At 44.3% G+C, this 23,856-nt stretch overlaps 1 protein-coding gene across 3 annotated transcripts in view; it reads right to left on the bottom strand.

Moving 5' to 3' along the window:
- Positions 1 to 22,126, bottom strand: part of LOC144112593 (uncharacterized) — a 50,914-nt gene extending 28,788 nt beyond the window's left edge. For 2 of the 3 annotated variants that reach the window (XM_077645403.1, XM_077645396.1), the window contains exons 1-2: positions 21,544 to 21,752; positions 4,543 to 4,680 (exon numbers count right to left, since the gene is read on the bottom strand). In XM_077645403.1, coding sequence (XP_077501529.1) covers positions 4,543 to 4,680; positions 21,544 to 21,741 — 336 coding nt within the window. In that variant the 5' untranslated portion in view covers positions 21,742 to 21,752. Of the gene's footprint in view, positions 1 to 4,542; positions 4,681 to 21,543; positions 21,753 to 22,003 lie in introns of those variants that run through there. The other variant, XM_077645389.1, reaches the window with a different exon arrangement.
- Between the last annotated feature and the right edge of the window lie 1,730 nt (positions 22,127 to 23,856).

Here is a 23,856-nt window from a genome sequence, read left to right as displayed (position 1 = left end):
GAAACTGATAATGAGAACCTCGGTAGCATGATGACACAGGTATCTTTCTACCTACAGGTTGAGCTTTCTCCTGAGGAAATTGACGTGATACACCGTGTTCCAACCGAGTCGAAGGGACCTTCCAATGTAATTGTTAAGTTTAAGTCAAGGTCCCCACGTGACAGAATCTTGCAAGCTGCGAAAAAGAACAGGCTAAATACTTCCGTGCTTGGCTTCCCAGAGAACGATCCCGTTTTTGTCAACAAACATTTGTGTCCGGAAAAAAAGGTTTTGCTCGGCAAAGCTATTGGAGTAAAGCGTGACAGAGGCTGGAAGTTCGCATGGGTGTCTGAAGGCAAAATCTTGATGAGAAAAATGGAAAGCTCGAAAATAATGCACATAACTTGTGAAGACGACCTGGAAAAAACTGTCTAATTACCAATGCTCTTGTGTTTTTGTACCTGTTTGCTCTTACAATGTCTTTGGCCGTAGAAGATGACCTGTTAAGCAGAGACAAATATACGTCAATATTTTACTCTAATATCTGCAGTGTAAGGAAGAACCTGAACGTTCTAGTGGCTTCTTTGACGAGATATTCTTATTTGATATTGTAGCACTTACAAAAGCCTGGCTGCAAAAAGATGACAACGTTATGCTTCCCGGCTATGTTATGTTATCTCACCTGAGAGAATCAAAAAACCGTGGTGGTGGTGTTGGCTTTTTTCTCAAAAATAGTCTGCCTTTCTCGTTAATGGCACCAGTCACCCTCAGTAATGCAGACATAGAAACGCTGTTCATAAAACTGCCCCGGTCATTCACTTTTGGAGTTATCGTCCACCAAATTCACGCCTTTCGTCCTTTCTTGATAAACTTGAAGGAATTTCTGAAACGCTTACTACACAATCAGAACGCATAATTATTGTTGGCGATTTCAATATTGATACAAGTACTGAATGCCACAAGGACTAAGTGAACCTGTTAACATCGTACAATTTCCGAAACATGATTAACACACCCACGCGTGTAACTACCTCCTCTTCATCTATTATTGATCATGCATTAACAAATATACTGACCGGGATACGCGCTGAGCTTTATAGCGAACCCATCTCCAATCACCTCCCACTTTTTGTTGCTGTTGACACTGATATAAAACCAGAGCGTGAGAGCAAGAACTACCTATCTAAAATAGATTATGCCCTTCTGCGTGAAAATTTACTGGCCGTCGGCCCCAGTGTAATATACCATAACGTCGATACAGAGTTTAATAACCTAATAGACACGCTTTCACAAATGGTTACTAACTGCAGCAGAAATATTAGTGTTCGCTCTTATGAAGTGCCACTATGGCTTTGGATGACTGAGTCAATCCTCGCCGTTCCAAAAGAAAAAGATTTATAGTACCGCAAATGGAAGCCCCCCCCAACACAAAGATAATGTTTACTATCTAAACCAATTTAAGAGCCTGCGCAACAGATCCGTGTCGATGATGAGGGCACGAAAAAATGCATATTACATGCGTCTCGTTGAACAGGCTTCCGGCAATTCCCATAACGTCTGGAAAATAATAATTCCCATAACGTCTGGAAAATAATAAATGAAGTCACTGGCAAAGCCAGTTTGCGCAGTGTTCTCCTGAAGAGAAAGATGGCAGTACTACAGAAAGATTTAATTCCTTTTTCACCAATATCGGCCCGTCCTTAGCTGCTCAACACCATGAATCACAACAAAAAAATGCAGCATCCAATCCAGTTATCAATACTTTTGGAATGTTTGAAATCAAACCCGATGAAATTACATCCATTATTCTCAGCTTACCAGGCAATAAATCTGCTGGACTGGACGGAATCTACCCATGCATACTTAAGGAAAACACTGATATCTTGGTACCTATCTTATGCAAACTTTTTAATCATTCATTAAAATGTGCAAAGTACCCCTCCACACTAAAGACAGCCAAAGTTGTCCCGGTATACAAAGATGGAGACCAATCCAATCCGTCAAGCTACAGACCCATTTCTGTCCTAAGTGTTATTAATAATATTTACGAAAAGATTCTATCCAACATTTGCAAATTCTTATAAAAGTATAACTTACTCTGTGAAAAGCAACATGGAAAACATCATTTACGGCATCTGTTGTCCTAAGCTTGACTCAATTAATACAGCATTACATGAAAAGAAACTGGCCGCTGTTATAATGTTGCTTTAAAGAAAGCGTTTGGTACCGTGAATCACGCTATTATGCTCCACAAACTAAACCATTATGAATTCTGCGTTGAAGTCTACAGATTATTTTCTAGTTACATCGAAAACTGTCAACAAGCTGTAGTTATGAATAACATTATATCATCACTTCAATATTTACAGACCGGGGCTCCTCAAGGAGCCATCTTAGGACCCATGTTGTTTTCGTTATACTTGAATGATTTGCTGAAGGCCCTAAGTTGCTCTGATATTTTAATGTATGCAGATGACACTGCGATCATAGTTACAGCTGACAACCATGAAGATTTAGAAGCAAAAACAAATTCTGAACTGAAAAAAAGTTTCAACGTGGTTTTTTAATAACAAGCTAACGATTAAGTCAAGCAATACCAAATATATAGTATTTAGCTCACGAGCAAAAGTCATTGACAGCAACCAAATTAAGATTTTCATTAAAGACCACTCACTTGAACGAACACACTCATTTAAGTATCTTGGTGTCATTCTAGATGAACACCTTCACTGGAAAATCAGATTAGCTCCGTCTGTCCTAAGTTGGCTTCTGGCTGTTATGCCTTATTACAGGCCCGTGATTGTTTTAATACACATACACTGCGTACCCTTTATTTTGCCCTTATTAACAGTCATTTAACATACTGTGTGGAATCATGGAGTTTGACATACAACACTTACCTTGATCCTATCCGGCAATTACAAAAATGGGCTATCCGAATTATAACACAAACCAAGAATAACGAGCCAAGTAGACCATTTTTCGTTAATAAATATCCTTCCTTTTGACCTCTTTCGGAGTTTAAAGATAGCGGTGTGAGTAAACAACATAGTAAAATATAATCAACCTTTCAATGCCTCCCTGTTTCGCTCTCCTACTCGACTCACAAGAAACCTCACACATAGTAACTTTAATTTGCCACCGAATAACATCTACAGCGAAAGATTGGTGCAGTTTTCATGACCCAAGGTTTGGAATGCTTTACCCCCAGAAATAAAATGGTCCCATGAAACAAATAAAACATTAAGAACATATTTTATGAGCCTTATTTGACCTCTGTGGTAGTCGTTTTCGGTTTGTATTTCTAGTACAGTGTCGTTCTTGATAGATCTTTACTCATTCTGCGGTAAAATGCACATTATTTTGTTTTCTTCTCACTGCATGCGATATTTTGGTCTTTCGCCATTGATTTTGTGCTTTTCATTTTACACAAGTGCTGTGTCATTGCCATTATGTATTTTGTTTCTGAACCCCACACTTGCCTCTGGCTATGTGTTGCGACATTGTTTTGATAATTTGAATGGCAAGATTATGAATAAATGAAAATGAATGAACTGTTGGGGATAAGAGTTCATGGAGAATACCTAAATAATCTGCGATTCGCTGATGACCTTGCCTTTCCAATCACTCTGGAGGTGAACTGCAAATCATGATCAATGAGTTTAACAGGCTGAGCAGAACAGTGGGTCTAAAAATTAGCATGCAGAAAACCAAAGTAATGTTCAAAAGCCTAAAAGCCTGGCAGAACAGCAGTTCACAATTGGCAGCGAAGTGCTGGAAGAGGTAAAAGAATACGCCCACATAGGACAGGTACTGACAGCTGATCCAGATCATGAGAGGGAAATAACTAGAAGGATACGAATAGGGTGGAGCGTATATGGCAGGTTCTCTCATATTGTGAATGGCAGTTTACCAATATCCCTGAAGAGAAAAGTGCACAACAGCTGTACCTAAGCGGTACTCATCTACAGGACAGAAACGTGGAGGCTAACAAAAAGGGTTCAGCTTAAGTTAAGGACAACGCAGCGAGCCATGGAAAGTAAAATGATAAGTGCAATGTTAAAAAGACCAAAAGTGGGCAGAGTGGGTGAGGGAACAAACGCGCATTAATGACATCCTAGTCGAAGTCAAGAGGAAGAAATGGGTTTGGACAGGGCCTCGTCAAGCTGCCCCAAGCAGCTTTTTGCCCAAGAGCTCCTATCATGTATATATGTGGTGAAATAAATAAATTTTATTTGATTTGATTTGATGTAATGCAAAGGCAAGATAACTGCCAATCCTTAAGGGTAACGGAGTGGATTCCAAGAGAAGGCAAGCATAGCAGTGGACGGCAGCAGGTTATGTGGGCGGGTGAGATTAAGAAGCTTGCAGGCATAGGGTAAGTGCAGCTGGAAAAGGATAGGGTTAATTGTAGAAGCATGGGAGAGGCCTTTGCCTTGCAAGTGGGTGTAGTCAGGCTGATGATGATGACGATGATGAATCAGGCATGTTCGTAGCTTGCATACGCTATATCAACTGATAATAATCTACCAGCTAAGGAGAGCAGGATTAGCTTCTCTTCACCTTCTTTCGGTAGATGTCTCCATTGAAGAGCAAGGCCCCAATGTTTTGTCTGCGCTTGCTGGGCAAGTAGTTCACGTTCATCCAGTGGTTGCGCTCTTGTGGGCAGCCGTCTACCACGAACTCTCCACATCGGCGCACCTGCGCAACGCAACAGTTCAACCGTCTAAACGCTCAAGTCAAATTTTTTTGCTACTGTACTCACCTGAAACAATGGACGCAAAAAAATGTGGCATAAATTTTAAGTGTCCGGAAACAGGCCAGTATCTCATGTTCTAATCTAATAGTTCTGTCACATAGGCATTTCGAAGGCATTCGAAGTGGCCAGTTTATCCACTGTAAGGCCAGTCAGCACTGTTACACGGATGCTTTCTGTGGTGCTTGAGACACCGTTAGAGTACCGTGTACCCTGTTACCGTTACCAAAGTACCAGAAGCCCGCCCAGCGCCTGCGAGCACGTGCTGATTGGCCCAGATGCTGCAGGCACGCACGCAGCCTGCCGGGTACCTGGCGCCATCTAGTGCCGTCAGGGTGATTTCGCATGTGCATTGGCTGCTTGTGGGCTCCCGGTAGCGTGTTTCTTTTTCAGAGGAAACCCAGCCAGACCACTGCTCATTGGCTCGCTATAATGTACACGTCACTTCCGCTGCAATTTGTAGGTAAGCATTAAAATAAATGCTTGCTATAAGAAACTTTCTTCAGAGACATTTTACATGCACAAAAAATGTAATAAATGTATAAACTTACGTTGATACATTTAGTTTGGTCACGTGACTAGTTAGATGGAAAGGTGGCGGAGATTTGACGCGTGAGCAGGCGCGAGTGCCTGCAAAGGGAGACAGAAAATTCGCGAGGGCCGCAACGCAGCTTGGACAAACAGTGCAGCGGCAGAAAATCACCAACAGCAAGACCGCAGAAAAATGAAACAGGTGGAACCACGACGTCCGCTTTAGCGGAGGGCGACATCATAGTGGCGGAAAAGCGCCGAACCGCAGGGGCCACATGAAAATGATGCGGCCGAAACCTAGCCACTTTTTCCTTCAGCAGTGGTAGGCACAGTAGGAAAACGTGCGTTGAGTAAAGAAAACGTTTCACATTATACACTTGTGAGAGACCTTCGTTGCCAAGCAACGCAGCAGGCACAACTAAGGCGTCGTTTGGTTCAGCGGCCAGCACGGAAACGATTGACATGCGTGTCAGACAGGTACCGACTCCCTCGTTTCATAAAGGTAAGTTAGCCGTGATTGTCCTTGGCTCTTCTCAATTCCGAAAATCCACAAGTTAGATGACAAATGGCTGTTATTCACTGCATATCAGAAGAGGTATTTAGAGTGTTGTATTGGGACGCACGGCTGAGTGGAGCCGGTAGATAACCTCTGATGTGCACTGTGAAACTGCAGGGCGCGATTGTGGGCCTAAGTCCTCAGCAGATTGGTTGGGCCATAAATTGACACGAAGGAAACTGAAGCTATACTGCATTGTGTTGGAGAGGTGGAACATGTAATGTAGATAACCGATGGTCTGTTTTGGCAGAGGAGTGGATTGTTAGGCAAGAAAAATGTAGCCCGCGCAGGCCTGGGATATTTCTAGATTGCTGGGAGGTGTCTTTCCTGCGAGGTGTGCAGCTAGGTTGATAATGATGAGCTCCAATATAGACGCACTCCATATTTTTTGTATTTGATGAAGCAGTGTTAGGCACTCAGCTGAATGCTTTCTCTAATAGTACCTTAGCAATGTTTTTTTTCAAAATAAATCATAAGGAAATCATACATATAGCAGCACTTATTAAAAAGATTGCTCATTCAGAATTGCTGTTATTTTGGTTAGTGTGCCTGTCGTTGATTTCATCTCTGATCACTATGTTTAAAATGCAGCCCAGTCATTACTGCATAAGCCTTGTTGAATGATCGCTTTCTATACATGGTCATGACATATTCAAAAAATGTTTGCAACCATTGTGCATACCTCATACAGGTTGCCATGTGGATAATGTGGGGTGGTAATTTAGAATATTCCGAGCTGCATATCAAGTCTACAGAGGTGTTGTGCACTGGTCTCTTAGAACCTTGAACTTGCAGCAACTCTTCATTGTTGCAGACTCAACCCCACTTCGTTGCCTGCTCATACCACGTGCCGAGCCCAACAAACTGTACTCCCACCATCACGAGCTAGCGTCTACAAAGGCTGCAGTGCTCAATGTACCATGGTACCCAGCAGAAGGTTAGTGCAGAAAAGGAAGGCATGGGTGCGATGTGTTTCAGAGAAATGAGCACATCAAACGGAGACAGACTGGGGACCGTACAAGAGGAACCAGTCAGAGGAAAGGAATGCAATAGAAGTTTTAAATAACGTGAGAAAAGAGGTTTTCCAATCTTTTGCTTTATATGAACGAATCTTGTGTACTGCTGATCAAGACAAATCTCATCATATAGTAAGAAAAGATGACATTCTGCTTTTTACTTGTATCACAATGTGAGGACATTGGGCATTGCTCACTATGGAAATAAACAGGAAGTTTGTGTGAAAGAATTTTTGAGGGGGTGGGTTGTAATGGCAGAGGTAACTGGCAAAGTTGGCTAACATCAGCATTAAATAGGTGCTGTAAGCACAGCTTACAGCACTGCACTTTGGAAATAGAGAGACAGTGTTGGCTAATGGGCACATTTTTAAATTGTAATTTGTGGGCTTCAACATCCTGAAGCAACACGAACTGTAAGAGGCATACTAGTGAATGGAACAGTTCTAGTGTGGAATAAGTCAGACTGTCTGGGGTTTTTAATGTGAACTGACAGCACTTAACAAACCAGCATTTTTGCATTTCACCTCCATCAAAATGCGGCCACCATGGCCGGAACTGAAACTGTGGCCTTGGGATAAGGAGCCGAATGCCAAATCAACTCTGGCAGGTTGCAGGCATACAGCACACCAATGGCTAGGCATAAGGTGAATAACATATCACAAGTACATGGCAAGTCTGTTCCCATTGCACAATCATCTTAGCCTATCGATCTGCCTTATGAAACTAGAGCAGAAACAAAATTTATTGTTTAAGAACATGCTATTTCATTGCCCTAATTGTGCACATATAAGAGGCCGTCGCAAATTAAATGTGGTTTGCAGTCTCTGGCTACTCGGCACATTTTCTTGGCTCAGTTGGCACCGAAGCAACACTACAAGGACCTCGGTTAGGAGTAACCACATACTGCTATGACGGGATCACCAATAGGGACACTTGCAACAAATTCAGAGTGACAACTCTGGTTATGAAGCTGTTCTACTGCGAAAGTTGCAGAAATTTGGCATCACATCACTAGTTTAGATCTCACTTAATATTATGTAAAGAGTGGAATGACATGCAGTGTTATTATTATTATTGTCAATAGCATAACATTTCTGTAATTAATTTCCAGCACTTAGGCAGCAGCACTGTTGCACAGAAGCACATTTCCACAAGAATGCTCATCAGACCAGACAATGGTGAGCATTTGAAAAATTCAGCAGAGACTCTTAAGACTGCTTATGTGTGGGAATGCAAAAGCATGTCATGGACGCAAGATGTAAATGTAAATGCGCGTTGGGAGCTGAGTTTATTTTAGGTGACATTTTCCCCTTTTTTTCTTTGGAGTATGACACAAGCTGCATACACGCACGTATGACATCCTGTGTGACGAATGGTTACATCACAATTTTCGTATAAATGTCGAGGAAACTGGTGCCATATGGAGGTCGGCCGGTGGCGAGTATATGTAGAAGAATGACAGGTATAGGATTGTCTGAAGTGGCGGTGCTTGCTTTGGTGTGTGCATCATATGGCCATGTGATGACATCATCCTATTTTTCATGTATTTTCTTGCCATTGCTGGGATTTTCTGTAGTATTTGTGAGTATACACACACCTGCCTCCAGCTTCTCTTGTAATGAGACTAGTAATGCTTTCATATTAAAACTGTGCTAAGTTTGTCACTTCATCCATCAGTAGCAGTATGTCTAATAAGGAAATAGTTGCTGACACCATCCCTGCTGTGTTCACAGTCAGCCTCCAAATAATGCACCTGTAACCCATGAAGACTTAGAACCACATCGAACGTATTTGATGAGCCGTCAGTAGCTGTTTTTTTAAATTGTTTAAGTTTCACAAAACATCAACTGTTTGCATTGGGAAGAGCTTGCTCAAAAGCATTGTACCACAAGTGGATGCATGTTTGGTACCCTTGTATTTTTCTTCCCCCATTTCCCATGAAGCCTTTCTTGATTCACCGACCCAAACACTGGAACACATGGCCTCACCCAACATGCAAGGTTTGCATCGGAAGAGATTTCATTGCATGCTGCCCCAAAATGGAAATTACTGAGAGCCTAGTTAAGAGATGGATAACAGCCACTGGGTGTTCCAGGCTTGGCACTAACTGCGGTCCAATCAGCGAGTAAGCAGCTGAGTTTGGCGCTAGCTCATATAGTAGAGCAGACAGGGGCTCGCTAAATGTGAGCTCTGATGTCTGTGAGCTTTACTCTGGCAGAGTAATAGCTGCCCTGGGTGATTTTTAGGTTCTGTAAATATGCTGCAAGCCCTGTCTCAAGAACAATGCTTCTTTGGTTCCTGCAACATGCTGCTGCTTCGTACTGAACTACCAGCCATCAAGGCACATGAACGTCAACATGGATTCAGCTGCAAGACTGGCCTCGAATGGATGAGCATGTAGAAGAACTTGCACCAACATGCATTCTGAAAGTTGTGCAACAAGTCTGGTCACCTGGTTGGAAGTCGTATGCAGCTTGTCATTTTTCCAGATGAGAAAGATAGCCATAGGCATCATGGAGCCTTTAGGTCAAGCTCCCTATGAGTGCCACTTCACAGTGACGCCTAGCAGATGGCCAAAGGTGAATTTAGCTAATATCAAGCATCACACTTTTCAGAGAAAATCAAAGGAGAGTTCTCTCGGCCAGACCGTTGTTTTGTTCACGCCCAAATTTCGCAGAGAGGGGGCATTTGGCGGCAACTTTTGTCCTATGCTACACTCAAGACATGTACTTGCCTGATTTGATGAGAATTGAAAGTCTGCATCATATTGCCACGTGCCGAATGCGCCGCGCGGCCTCCACGCTTAGTCAAAGATGACGACGAAGTGTTGGTTGGCTCCCGAGACGCTCTGGCTCTGTGCTTTGGACCCTGGCTGTCTAATTAAAGCGCCTAGCCTTCTGTTCCCCCCGACGTCTACCTGCACGGCTCCTCAGGTCGTGACACTGGTGGAAGTGTCACGACCTGGTGGTGACACTGGTGGAAGTGGAAGCCTCCCGGGCTGCTTCAGTGCATCGAGCCGCCACAAAAACCATTCGACAAAGTCGACATGGACCTTTTGGGGCCATTTCCTCTTTCGTCGTCCAGCCACAAGTGGATCGTAGTCGCCACCGACTACTTGACCCGTTACGCTGAAACGAAGGCCCTTGCGCGAGGTACTGCCGCCGAAGTTGCCCTCTTCTTTATGCACGAAATCGTGCTTAGACACAGTGCCCCATCGATCATCATTACTGATCGAGGCAAGACGTTTCAAGCCCGGCTCTTACGTGACGTCTTAACGCTTAGCCACACAGCTCATCGACCCACAACAGCGTACCATCCCCAAACCAATGGTCTAACGGAACGGCTCAACAAAACATTAGCGGACATGATCTCGATGTACGTTGACGTTGAACATAAAACGTGGGATGAGATCTTGCCGTACGTCACCTTCGCATATAATACAGCGACGCAGGAAACCACCCAGTTTACCCCGTTCCGTCTCGTCTATGGCAGGGAGGTCCGCATGATGTTGGATGTGATGCTCCCGTACGGCGATGAAGAGGTAACCCCTGAAGCAGGCAACTTCGTGGAAACGCAGAGCAGGCCCGTCAGCTGGCCCGCTTGAACATCAAGGACCAGCAATCCGTCGATGCTCGACACTATAACCTTCGGCACAGGGACGTGCACTACGAGCCGGGTGACAAGGTATGGGTGTGGACACCCTTGCGCTGTAAGGGGTTGTGCGAAAAACTTATCAATCGGTATTTTGGCCCGTACAAAGTCCTGCGCCGCCTGAACAGCCTCAACTACGAAGTTGTCCCCAATGGAACTGTGGTCGCCGGCCGTCAGCATCAAAGGCCTGAAGTCGTCCATGTAGTGCGCCTAAAACCGTACTATTCGCGTGACTGAGCACTGTGTGCATGCTGTGTGTCGCCCCTTTACCTCCTTACCCCACGTGTGAACTTGACTCTCCTCACCTCTCAACTAGCGCCAGATGTATAATTCACCTCACCCAATTTTTCGTTTGTTTTTCCCCTTCTTCTCTCCCTGTACATCACCCATTCCACACCGAGACGGTGTTTGCTTTTGCGGGGGGAAATAATGCCACATGCCGAACGCGCCGCGCGGCCTCCACGCTTAGTCAAAGACGACGACGAAGTGTTGGTTGGCTCCCGAGGCGCTCTGGCTCTGTGCTTTGGACCCTGGCTGTCTGATTAAAGCGCCTAGCCTTCTGTTCCCCCCGACGTCTACCTGCACGGCTCCTCAGGTCGTGACAATATGTAGCGATACAGACAGCTTTGCTGGCAGCGCCAGTTGTCCGCAGCAGGAGTGACAAGAGTACGTGAGCGTGAGATGCGAAACAAGGTGCACTCTCCAACCTCTTGGGGAAGGGACAGAACTTCAGACGCAGCTGTGGTGAAACCATCTTTCTTGGTCTGACACTGCCGCACATAATGCAGACTTTCATGAATTCTCACCTGTGCAAGCAAATACTGGCCAAAACACAGTATAAAACAAAACCTCTTTACTTGCAGAGTGCCTTAGCAAAGTATGTCCAGCCGACCACGAATAGATAACGCGACCTGTGCATCGTCATCTCAACTATTTGGGCATGCTGTACACTGCATGCTACGTGACAAAAATCTTACCAGCTAGGTTGCTTCGCGGACAGTAGTCTAAAAAAAAAACATAACTGACCTCCCATATTGGTGCTCCTCAACAGATCCAATGAACAATTTGCACCAGGGGCTGAAGCAGAAGTAAGCACATGAAGCAATATGGGGCAAAGGACCATGGGTTTGCTATTAGTAACTACACCATATCGGGCAACCGGCTAAGCAGGGAAAGCTAAGTTATGTTTTTGGACCTGAATAGAACTGCACAAACATGAGCCGTCCACATACCCACTGGAGGAGGGGCACTTGTCTAAACTGACTGATATTTGTCCTGAAATTGACGTAAAACTTCATCACCAGCACTTTTTGCCGAAACTTCACCATGCCCTAACAATGAACACTGATCAGTTTAGGCCAGTTGCCATTCAGCGCAAACAGACCAAGGTCTGGTCTGTGATGAGCCTTCAATGCTGCTAAACAACCCTAATGACGGCAGGCCTTGGCTTTGGCGCATAGAACTCTGCCCTCTCACAAGTACATGGTTAAGTCTTCACAAGTGTCCAGCACACCTGCAACACAGTCTTCACTTCCCAAACCACACACTAGTGATTGTGAAAAGAAAACAACGGTCAAATCTGAGACATTTAATCTTGTGGGACAATATACAGCAGCAGAAGATTTTGCAGGCCTTACTTTTTGTTTTGAAGAGCAGGGGGAAGGGGGGTGCAAAAGTCATGACTAAGTGCCATGCACATGGCACACATGCATGGGTAGGAGTTAACCAATAGCCTGGCTGTGTGTGACTGCATATGTGAAAGAAAGGTGCGCGCATCAAATCGTACCTGCATGTTAAGCATGTTTGTGTTCAAAAGTCATTGTAAAAATCATTTCTGGTTGTAGCCGTTGTGATAGCATGCAAGTTTTGTTTAATGCATGTCACTTCCACTACTGCCATGCATAAAGCAAATCAGTCTGAAGCCAGGTTTCTGCTGCTTTGCTTCTTTTCATAGAAAACTGTTAGTCGTGAAGCATTAGCTCTCGAGCAAATCGCCAAGGAAAAAACTTCAGTTTTGTGCAAGTTTATTTTATTGTTCCAGCTAAAAATTACAATTGTAATGGGACCGACAGGCGCAGCGCAGCGAAGAAGCGGACGAGTTCAAGCGAGACAACGAAGAAGCAGACGAAGTGCAGCTGGGTTTTTCGAACGACGCCTGTGAGTGTGCCCGTCGTGTCGCCGGTCAACCAAGACCAACCGACCTGTGCTTCAAATAAACGCCTTGACACTTGGTGGAGGTGCGGGGTAACCCCAATGGATGGTAACCCCTGTGCCTACGAATTCTCTTCGTTCAACATCCCTGATATGCTCTCCGAACAACTGAAGGATCCTTGGATCACCTCGCTGCTAAACTTCCTGAACACTCCCTCGCCGCATCATTCGACCCGTACCCTTCGCCGCCAAGCCCACCACTTCGCCGTTCGTGATGGCCTCTTATACCGCCGTAATTACCTCCCCGACGGCCGGAAGTGGCTGTTGGTCATCCCTAGACACCTCCGTGCTACAATCTGTGCATCTTTTCACGCCGCTCCACAATGCGGCCACGCCGGTGTACTGAAAACATATGCTCGCCTTCGTCAGCGATTCTACTGGCGAGGTATGTACCGCTACATACGTCAATACATTCGGTCATGCACCGCCTGCCAACGTCGCAAGAAACCTCCCCACTCCGCCGCCGCTCCTTTGCAGCCGTTACCTTGCCCTGGCCGTCCCTTTGACCGCGTCGGCATTGATCTTTATGGCCCGCTTCCAACTACTTCGGCTAATAATCGGTGGATCATCGTTGCCGTTGACCATCTCACCCGTTACGTCGAAACGGCGGCTCTCAAATCTGCTACCGCGAACGATGTCGCACACTTCATTTTACACAGTCTTGTTCTTCGTCACGGCGCCCCAAAAGAACTTCTAAGTGACCGCGGCCGTGTTTTTCTCTCGGACGCCGTCGAGGCCCTGCTCAAGCAATGCCAAATCGTTCATCGCTACACCAGCGCCTATCACCCCCAGACCAACGGCATGGCTGAGCGGTTCAACCGCACTCTGAGTGACATGCTCGCCATGTACGTTGACACCGCCCACTCCAACTGGGATCAAGTGCTCCCGTTCGTCACGTACGCGTATAACACAGCTACTCAGACAACAACGGGGTTTCCTCCTTTCTTCCTCTTATATGGCCGGGAGCCTACATCCACCATGGACACCATCCTTCCTTATCACCCTGACCCTTCCGAGACCACCTTACTCTCCGAAGCTCACCTGTATGCCGAAGAATGCCGGCAACTTGCCCGCTCTTTCACCACACAGCAACAGTGGGATCAGAAGCACCGTCGGGATTCCCCGGACCCTCCAGCGTCATACCCATCTGGCGCCCTCGTTTGGCTCTGGGTGCCTTCCTCCACTCCCGGCCTCGCCACGAAACTACTGTCTCGCTTTCACGGACCTTACCGGGTTGTCCACCAAATTTCTCCGGTGACTTATATCGTTGAGCCGCTCGTTCCCTCTTCAGACCACCGTTGCCGGGGGCGCGAAACTGTGCACGTTGAGCGCCTCAAGCCTTACTATGACCCGCCCATCCTCTCCTCTCCGTAAGTCGCCAGGATGGCTCCTTTTTCGGAGGGAGAGTAATTGTAATGGGACCGACAGGCGCAGCGCAGCGAAGAAGCGGACGAGTTCAAGCGAGACAACGAAGAAGCAGACGAAGTGCAGCTGGGTTTTTCGAACGACGCCTGTGAGTGTGCCCGTCGTGTCGCCGGTCAACCAAGACCAACCGACCTGTGCTTCAAATAAACGCCTTGACACAATATATAAAAATATTAAAATGAATCTAAACAAATGTACAATTTTATAATAGATATAGTAGGCTGCAATGAAAAAATTCTATTTTTGTATTATGAACTTTAAAACTATAGAAGGTACTTGTAATGACATGAACAGAAAAAATATTTAGAAAATTTTAAGTGCACAGCTAATTATTTCATTGCAAAGAACCTAATGTACACACACTACATAACGTCTACTGGAGGAGCATTACTTGGCAGTGTTTGAATGTAGCAATGAAAAAGGGTGCACTGGAGTGGAATCACATGAGAAAGCTGCACATGTGATTGTAAAGGCACTCTATTGGACCTCATCACAGCTGGCTATTTATTTACCAATTATTATTTGTATTCCCACAGTAGTCCTGTTGGAGTACAAGTGTTTCTACCAGAATAACAGGCTCCTAATTCCAGCAAAACTAATTCATGTATACTGATTTGTAGAGAACAGTGTTTTTTTCGAGAAAGTGTGACACACATCTGTTTTTCCGTGACGTGAATGCTTAAAAGTTTCTTTGGGACTGTTTTACTGTTTAGATTTTTTTTTGTGCACACGACAGCAGAGGTAATGTTTCATTGTAGGAAAACAAAATATATTCTTATATTGATAAAAGTCACATAGATAACAAGTGAAATAGAGACTGAAGAGCCCCCACATTGCTTTCGGGCCCACTGTTCACACTTTTGCAGTGGCTTTTGCTGTCGTTCAAAACTACAATGAAGATGGTGCACAAAACAAATCAAGGATGCTATGGGATATGCGTATTCTGACATTTTTTATTTCTTAGCTATTTTTCTGTGTGTTCGCATAATTTTGTACCTTTTTTCAACCTTACTGCAGAGAATAACCTAACTAAAATCTTACTGCTCAGAAAACAGTAATGAACTGCAACATCCTTCACATGCCCTCATATGAAAATGTCTTAGGCTTAATGGTTACTGCACTGCACAAGTGAAACTATGAAAGTCTTGTTCATAAAATTATTGCTGCTTTTTAATTTCAGCAATAAAATTGGACCTCTCATCCGTTCTGGTGTGGATTTTTGGATGTAGAAATTCAAGAATGCGCAGAATTAGTACATGATGTAGACAGAGAGAACAAGAAGCAGGAATAAAAGAGGGCGAGGAAAGAGTTGCAAACATTGCTTGCCGAGATTCAATACAAGTGTCATGGACACATTGCCATTGCCAACAGTTAGTACTATCCACCAGAAGTACAATGTGACCATGTTTGGAACAGCGGCTACGAAAAGACAAGTTTTTGTGGGTAGCCAGTAGTTGAGGATGCTTAATACAACCCAACCGACCGCTTAGCATTTGCGCCCAAATAGAACACTGCAAGCTGTTCTACTGGGGCACTGCGGATGCATTGAAAAAATGATATACAGATATGTGCTTGAGGAACAGAAAAAAAACTGCTTCAAGGCTTTTCATTTCCAAGAACCGCTGCCACAAGCTTCAGTTATGCTCAGGTCAGTCAGGACGTCATTTTTGTAGCATGCGTAAAAATAGCCTGCAAAGTTCCCGTCTATGCGATCACACAGCCCCGACGTCCTCATTTCAGGACTTGGTAACATTAATCAGCACCCATACATGGACATATCGTTCTGCTTTTTCAGTTACATGGATGGTCAAGATGCTAAACAATCCAATAAAAAATTTCAATGCTGAAATGTTTCAAAGAGGCCCTAAAACAAGTTGTCCAGACACTAGCATTCTTGATTATGAGTGGTTTGCCATTTCCTCTTGGCATCTGTGGCATGCTGAAAGGTAGAGCGCAAGCACACAATTCAGATGCAGCTCATGCTCCCGGTGTCTAGGTGGTCTCATGCCAAGTGGTTATTTCTTGAATCCTTTTTCTTGGTAATGCTCTTGTGAACACGCTCTTATTCCTTCCGCATTAGACCCCTTGGTCATGGTACGTGCATGTAACTTGTTTAGTGTGGGTTTTGGTTACTGCTTGGATGTAGTGTCCTGCTGTGTAGAGCCGTCCCATGCAAGGCGCAAGGCATATGAAATGAATGCATGCAGAAAGGTTTTTTATGATAGATGCTTCTACATTTTATGGTAGCTCTTGTATGGTTCTTCTGAGCATTTAGAGGTTGCACTCCTCAATTTAAACTGCAAATATAAGCAATAATAGTATACTAAACTCATTTTGTCAAATTCAGTTCAACCAAAAAAATTCAGCGTTTTAGAGGTGTACTTCATAGCCTGCTGGCTACTGCACACGAGATTCACTCAGCAAAGTGCTGCAGCCTGGAGAGCAGTGGCATCATCAGACTGAGTAGTGCTGTTGTACATAGTCCATGACCTTGTAGATATCGTGGTGCAGAGTTGGGCTCCACCTCTTTGTCAAGCTTAGCCTACAAATATAGCATAGTTTGTAACGGCTGTTACTTTGCCAGAGACAGTTTTTAATTGCATGTAAGAACAAAAAGTATGGTGGTGCAGCCAGAAAAAGAATGTAAACCAATAGGCCCCTGCCTGTGCCACTAAGTATAAGAGGCTGTAAGAACAGTGGCAATGTTTGCAACCATATCAAGCCTTATTAAGAAGTGTCCTGGCTTCCACGGTGGTCATGATGTAGACCACGTGATGTACGGCCCTCTGTCTCCTGGACATCTGCTGAGGTAACATTTTGGTCTTTTTAAGGAGCACTTGCTGCCTTCAGAGCTGCTTAAGTTAGTGCAGCAGCAAGTTGAAAGCAGGAAATACGGATCAAATTATCGCAACCAAATAAAGTGATTTAGACACGAAGGCGATTGGACAGAAAGGACTCGTTCCACTTGCCTAAGCATGCAAAGCGTATACGCCCATGGTTAGCCTGTTGCTTTTTATGTATTTCTTTTTCCTTATTTGATTTTTGCACTGCTCGGCTTCTTAAGGATAAACTTCCATTTCTGCTTTTGTCTCCCGGCCCAACCACTCAGATTCCATGTTATAACATTTTCCATTGGCCGTACCATTTCCTTCTGTGGTCTAAATATGGTCAGGTAATCCTATAAGACATCAAACAGCCTAAATATTTAACACTTTTTAAATTCCTTGGTTATTTTATACATAGGGGTTGGACTTTTTGGTTTAAGAGAGAAAAAAATACAAATATGCCAAATTAAATTTAAGATGGCTCAATAAACATGCGTTACGATTTCGGACATAACAGCACAATGCCTTAGGTGGTCAACCAGCTAGGTGTTGCTACAAATTGGAGAAGCTTCTCGCGGAGTCAGATGTGCTGCCATATTCTTTACATTTGGTCGCAAATAAAGTTGTACACGCTACATAGCCTACAGTTGGTTGGTTTGGTTTGGTTTATGGGGTTTAAGGTCACAAAGCAACTCAGGCTATGAGAGACGCCGTAGTGAAGGGCTCCGGAAATTTCGACCACCTGGGGTTCTTTAACGTGCACTGACATCGCACAGTACACAGGCCTCTAGAATTTCGCCTCCATCGAAATTCAACCGCCACAGCCGGGACCGAACCCGTGTCTTTCGGGCCGACAGCCGAGCGCCGTAACCACTCAGCCACCGCGGTGATAGCCTACAGTTGGAATGGAAAGCAGTTTTAATTGGGATAATGAATGAAACGTGCGCCATAGCATACTATGGCATCACTGATACCCCCATACCACCTAGCAGTAGCAGTGGTTTATTACTAAAAAAATACAAAAAGGAAGGAAAATATGTCAGCCATAGTAATTGCTACCTGATATGCTGAGCACCCAAGCCGCAGTGGAAATTCGATGTGCAGGGATAGGATAGCAAGAAGTACAGAGGGAGCGATAGCTGGAAAGGAGAGGGGGAGTTTGTTTATAAACTGTACACATTTACAAAAATATACAACAAAAAGTGAACAACTTTGCGCGGGAGTGTCCAGGCCATCGGAATTACAATTGCATGCGTGCCACAAGTGCTCATAACCGGCCAACTCTGGCGAGCGCTACTTATGTTTGTGAGTGCAGTGTTGGTCTATGCAACGATATGTGTGATAAATGAGTGCACACAGTCACTATTTCGGCAAACTAATTTTCATGTTTCAACTGCGGTAGCATATGAAACTAACAGAATTTGCCTGCAGAGAGTGAATGTATTGCGTCCATGCATTTTTCAGTCATAGACTGCACACTCGAATCTCCGCATTGGAGACGTGAACTTTATACTAAACATCATCTAAGCCATTCGCACGCAACCAGACTTGACATAGATGGCGGTGAGAACTGCAGGCCCCGCTTTGTCTACAAGTTTTCTGTGAAGCCGTTTTGCGTGGCTGTAGTGCTTTTTCCAGCTTTTTACAGCTGGCAAATAGGTTCCATTGCTTTGCAGTGCAGTGGCAATAGAGTTGTCTGCACATACTATGCTAAGATACACGTGAGCATTCTGTTCCAAAGAAATTATCCAGTTCTAGATATTGAACTGATTGATATTGACATTTTTCCACCAGGTACAGGTCCAGTCTGTGGTCATTACCATCTGTGTCGGAACTGTCACTGTCGGAACTGTTCTAGACAGTTCAAGCAAATGCTATCAGCTAGTGATGCACCCACTGGTGAAAGAGCCGATGAATGTACCCCTGAGGAGGAAGAGTTTGATCAGTTAGGTGACCCTTCTGATGCCTCACAGCCGATAGATTTGTGACGTGGGAAATGTACTGCGAACAGAAAGCTTAGGACGGTGGATAATAATTCACAACAAAAAAGAATTTCAATTCTCTCACTGCTGGCAGTGATGTTTGCAATGTGTCAGAGCACACAGATGTATGGATTGCACAGAGTGGCCAACTTGAATCAGGATTACAATTCGGCGCAGTCCTTTCAGCAACGTCTCTCCCCTTTAACTCTGTTGCCAGTACTAAACAAGCTTTGAAAAGTACAGGCTGTCTTTCCCAATCTGATGAAGTATGTAATTTATAAATCTCAAAAGTTGGTGCAACGAGGACGGTGTATGGTCGCCCATGAACCCATATTAAGGTCCATATTAAGCCCAGATTATGTACAAACAGCTCTGGGCTACTATACCAAAGCCGAGTACGGCTGCTGTTGACAGAGTTTGAACAAAAAGATGTTGTGCACATGCACAGAAGTGAGGTTTGTTGATGCGTTCAGTGCGAGGACCATATCATTTATATTCAAAGCAGCTAATCCCGACATTACCATGGGGCTTTTGAAGTTTGAGTCTCTTCGTCAGAGTTGGGTTTTGCTTGCACCTCAGCGAGAAGCATGTTTGTGTCTTTAATGCACCAATGCTATGTTGCATCATTCCGCACTGCATAGTTTAAAAGGGGATGCCTGCACACAGGGACGGGGTTAATCGGAAAGATAGAGGAGAGTCCTTTGTCCTGCAATGGGTGTAGTAAGGCTGATGATAGTGATGCCTACATACTTGATGGCATTGTCCATGTAGCTCCCCATCAGCAAGATTCTGTTTGGATGACTGCAACTTGTGCCCAAAGAAAAACAGTTTATCATCACAATCTTGGGAGTATCTAAAAAAATCGAGGTCATGTATGCAGTATGAGAAGATGGAGACTGTCAAAAAGGTTGCACAGTCGGCTGCCTTTGTGCAAGACTTGTACAGATTAACCACCAATTCAATTTCCCAGGAATATATCTCCAAGGTTGAACCCGTGCAATGCATGATGCAAAACAGTGCGAAAAGCATAGATGCCTCGTGTTGCACTTTGGCTTTCTGGAAAGCTGGACTGCAATAATTCACAATGAGGTACAATCTATCACTGGCACAAAAAGCAGGTGTCTATATTCACCTGTGTTTTCACTGCAAAAAAATTCAATGCAAATTTTTGCTGTGATCAGAAATAGCACGACCCATGATGCACTACATGCATCCTTTGCATAGGCAAGATTCATGACCGAACCAAGAGCTTCCTCTCCAAAATCACGTCGTGTGTAAGTGGCAAGGCCCACAAGTCATTTGAAGAATAGCAATAAACTGTACGCACTGTGCACAAGAATTGCACATGAAACACAGTAGCTGCTCTCTGCTACAGCACACGAGAAAAACTCCTGGAACAGTACAGGGGGATTCGTAAAACACCACGCATCCCTGAAGAACCTAGGTGTAGGCATCACGACTAAGATATTGTCAGCATCTGAAGTTTTATTTATTTTACTCGTTTCACATTGCTGCAGAACTTAAATTATTTAGACCCATGCCGGAGTTGGAAAAGAAAATACATTTCAAACAAGAAATGGTTTCGCACCTATCTCCCAGTGAAGGTTAAGAAACATAGAAGTGGCCCCGCACTTGCAAATAATATTCAAAACTTGCAAGAGAAAAAAAGAACGGAAAGACTTGCAAACGGTAACGGGAGCACTCTTGGAATATGTAGCTGCGTGCATAAGGCATGACAGATGCCAATAAAGTTTTGACTGTAGCCTAAATGGATGCAACCACACTGAAAGAAATGAAACCATATTGAATTACTTTCAAGCATACCTGCCTGTGCAGCAGGATAAAATGCAACAAATATTTGTCAGTTAATGTCACACATCACAAGTTAACTGTCAGTTATGAAAAAGAGAAGAAAATCAAAATTTGGAAAGTGCTCATGCATACAAATCAGGTGCAATTATTACACCAGTTGTTTTAAAGGACAAATCACCCATGTGAAGGTCTGTGTCTTCTACTGGAGACTTATGTGCATGGTTTCGTTTTCTGTCATTTTTTTTTTTGGAGGCTATAACTGATTTGTATTCTCAAAAATAGTTCACATTTCGACTGTCCACCCAGGTTACAGGAAGTGTCTCAGAATTGACGCTCAGGAAACATTCGAGCAGCGGATGGCATATTCACTGCTTTCAAAACTTCACTTCACAGAAATTTCCCATGCTTCAGAAGTGAGAGCTGTGAGCTTCCATGTCACTTCATGACAATAATGCAACGTGTTATGCATAATTTTCCATCTCCTGGAGACCCGCTCGAGTAACGAACAAAAATTAAGGATGTGCTTTTTCTTTGATTTTTGAAAAAGACAACTATATTTAAAAATGGCAGATTTGGCGCCATATTCCTTGTGTTTTCGTTCATGCAACAATGAAAGCCTGTATGCTCATTTTGACTCAAACGTGTATCTATTTTGCAAATGGTAAAAGTGCGCCTTGAAGTCACAGGGAAACAAATCCTTAACTCTATTTTTTCCACACATATTCAAATTCTTCAAGTTGAACAATGGCACAAAACCGCCCATTCTACGTTATCCTGGCTCCTTTTGTAGTAAACGCACCTTCCTCATGTACTTGCAGACGTGAGCAGGCTGGTCCTGAATGTTCGAGGTGTGGAGGGCGGTGCAAAAGCTGCAAAATTTTAAAGCAAGTAGCAGTTTCCAGAGAAAATACTTGCGGTCAAGCGCAGCCGCACAGGTGCTCGCATTGTAAAACACAAGCGAAGTGCCCTCCACAGAGCAGCGGCGCCAAGATTGCATGTTATGTACCGCGGCACGCCGCTTTAGCGTAGTACAGACGCATGCTCACCTCTGTACTTAGTCATGAGTCATGACGCGTACATTTCACTGTTGCAAACGCTTTCTTCAGTCCCTAATAAATTAGCCTCTCGAACCGCTCTCGAAACGCGAAAATGCGTTTACTTGCTGTATGCACCCTGTGAAAATTCTCCGAAGGCAGGCGCTACACTCCACAGACAATGTACTGATTGCAAGACAATAAAACAAGCTTATCTACGGTCACCTGTAAGGAAACTGTTGCATCGCGGAATGCGGCAGCGTTCTGTGCAGAAACAGCATCCACGCAAACCACTGCCATCCTCCGGGAAGCGCCGAAACCGCTGCCGTGGAAGTCGCCATGTTGGATTGAGGCGATTGAGGTTGGATTCGGTTACATGAAATTTTCTGATGCTTTGCTGACGAACGACTCTCACGCACGAACAGCAGCTCACGAAATCATATCAGTAGTTTATATAGTCTAACTTTTTGTATAAAACTTTACTCTTGTTTTCTTGCCGTGTTATTGCATAGAGTATTTCAGAATATCATCATCACCATGTGTATGCCGTCTGCTCGATATGGTCGATATATGGTGTTGCTGCTCTTCAGTGAATTCGTGCTGTTAAAATAAGAACAGTTGTGAACGTTCTTCACTGCATGCTTATCTTTAGCTAGGTAGCGAGACCCTGCGCACACCATCGCGGCAATCGCTATCCCGAACGTGGTAAGCTTGCCTATTGCGCGCTAGCATTAGGTGCTTGCGGTGGTAGATGTCGGTGCTTTCGAGAGCACAGACCTGCTGCACGCAGCGAATAATTGAACGGTGTACACGACAAGATACGTGCTATTGTTGCAAGGGTGGACGATTAGCCCAGTTTGTGCTTCATGTCGGGTTGGCGTTGTATGTACTTACAGTCGTTCGGCGCGCTCTGTTGTGCATTCGTGTGAATCGTTTACGCGACCCATGGCAATGTGCATGCATGATTAAGGTCTTGTTTCGAGCCCTACGCCGGCCAATCGTAAGTGACGCTAGTTTACTGCCCCGTGTGCCGTTCTAGACAGGCGTGCGGACGTCTGTACGTCAGCCTTACGTGGTGCTCAGTTTCTTCAGCGTCACAATGTGAGACCATACTAGGATACATGTGTTTACCTCTTTGCGCTAACATATGTTGAGATACGCCATTCTTATAGGGAGCACTTAATGAAAAAGCACATCATTAAGAAACTGGTGCACCTTTTCTTCCTTTTAATGTACACAAAAAATATACGAAAGGTTACAAATAGGTGTTTTATGACGTACAACTCTCGAAACACATGCTGTATTACAGCACATGAGTGCAACAACTAACACGGTAATAGCAAAAAGAAGCGCTCGCAAAAACACTATTGTTGTGGACAATAGCAGGACTAATGCGATAGGTCATATGGCGGCACAATTAATGCAGCACTGTTGAGATTTCTATAGCTATTGTAGCACAGCCAACAGAGCTGATTCTGGTGAAATTGGGCCAAAAACTACAAAGTGCACCAACAATGCTTTCCAGCCCAAATTACCTAAGACAGTGCCACGTCCACCCACCAGCACAAGACAGATGAGCGATGCAGAATGCTACCTATTTCAAATGCTATGGCTCAGCAACCACTCGAGGAGCATTATTTTTATCATAAAGATTTGCCTACACCATTTCATATTTAGAATCTGGCGTGAACAGACAAGGGCAAGAAAAAAAATGCACATATGAGCTTTGCCCTACAACTGGTTTCTTTATATGTCCAGGAAACAAAATAGTGTGAAATAACAAAAAAAAAACGAAAAAAAATCTGGGTAGAGAACAGATGTATCTAAAAAGTCATACTGAAAATAAACAGAAATGCTTCCTGGATAGATAATTTGACTGCTGCTGCGAGATAAGCAAGTTTTTTTTACCATAGTTATAGAATTAAGGTCCACTCCCATAGCAACCCCCCTCCGCAGGGTATGAGGTTTGGTTTGGTTTATGAGGGTTTAACGTCCCAAAGCGACTCAGGCTATGAGGGACGCCGTAGTGAAGGGCTCCGGAAATTTCGACCACCTGGGATTCTTTAACGTGCACTGAC

The sequence above is a fragment of the Amblyomma americanum genome, chromosome 1, assembly GCF_052857255.1.
Source record: "Amblyomma americanum isolate KBUSLIRL-KWMA chromosome 1, ASM5285725v1, whole genome shotgun sequence".
Lineage (NCBI taxonomy): Eukaryota > Metazoa > Arthropoda > Arachnida > Ixodida > Ixodidae > Amblyomma > Amblyomma americanum.
This window is presented reverse-complemented; position numbering and strand designations above follow the sequence as displayed.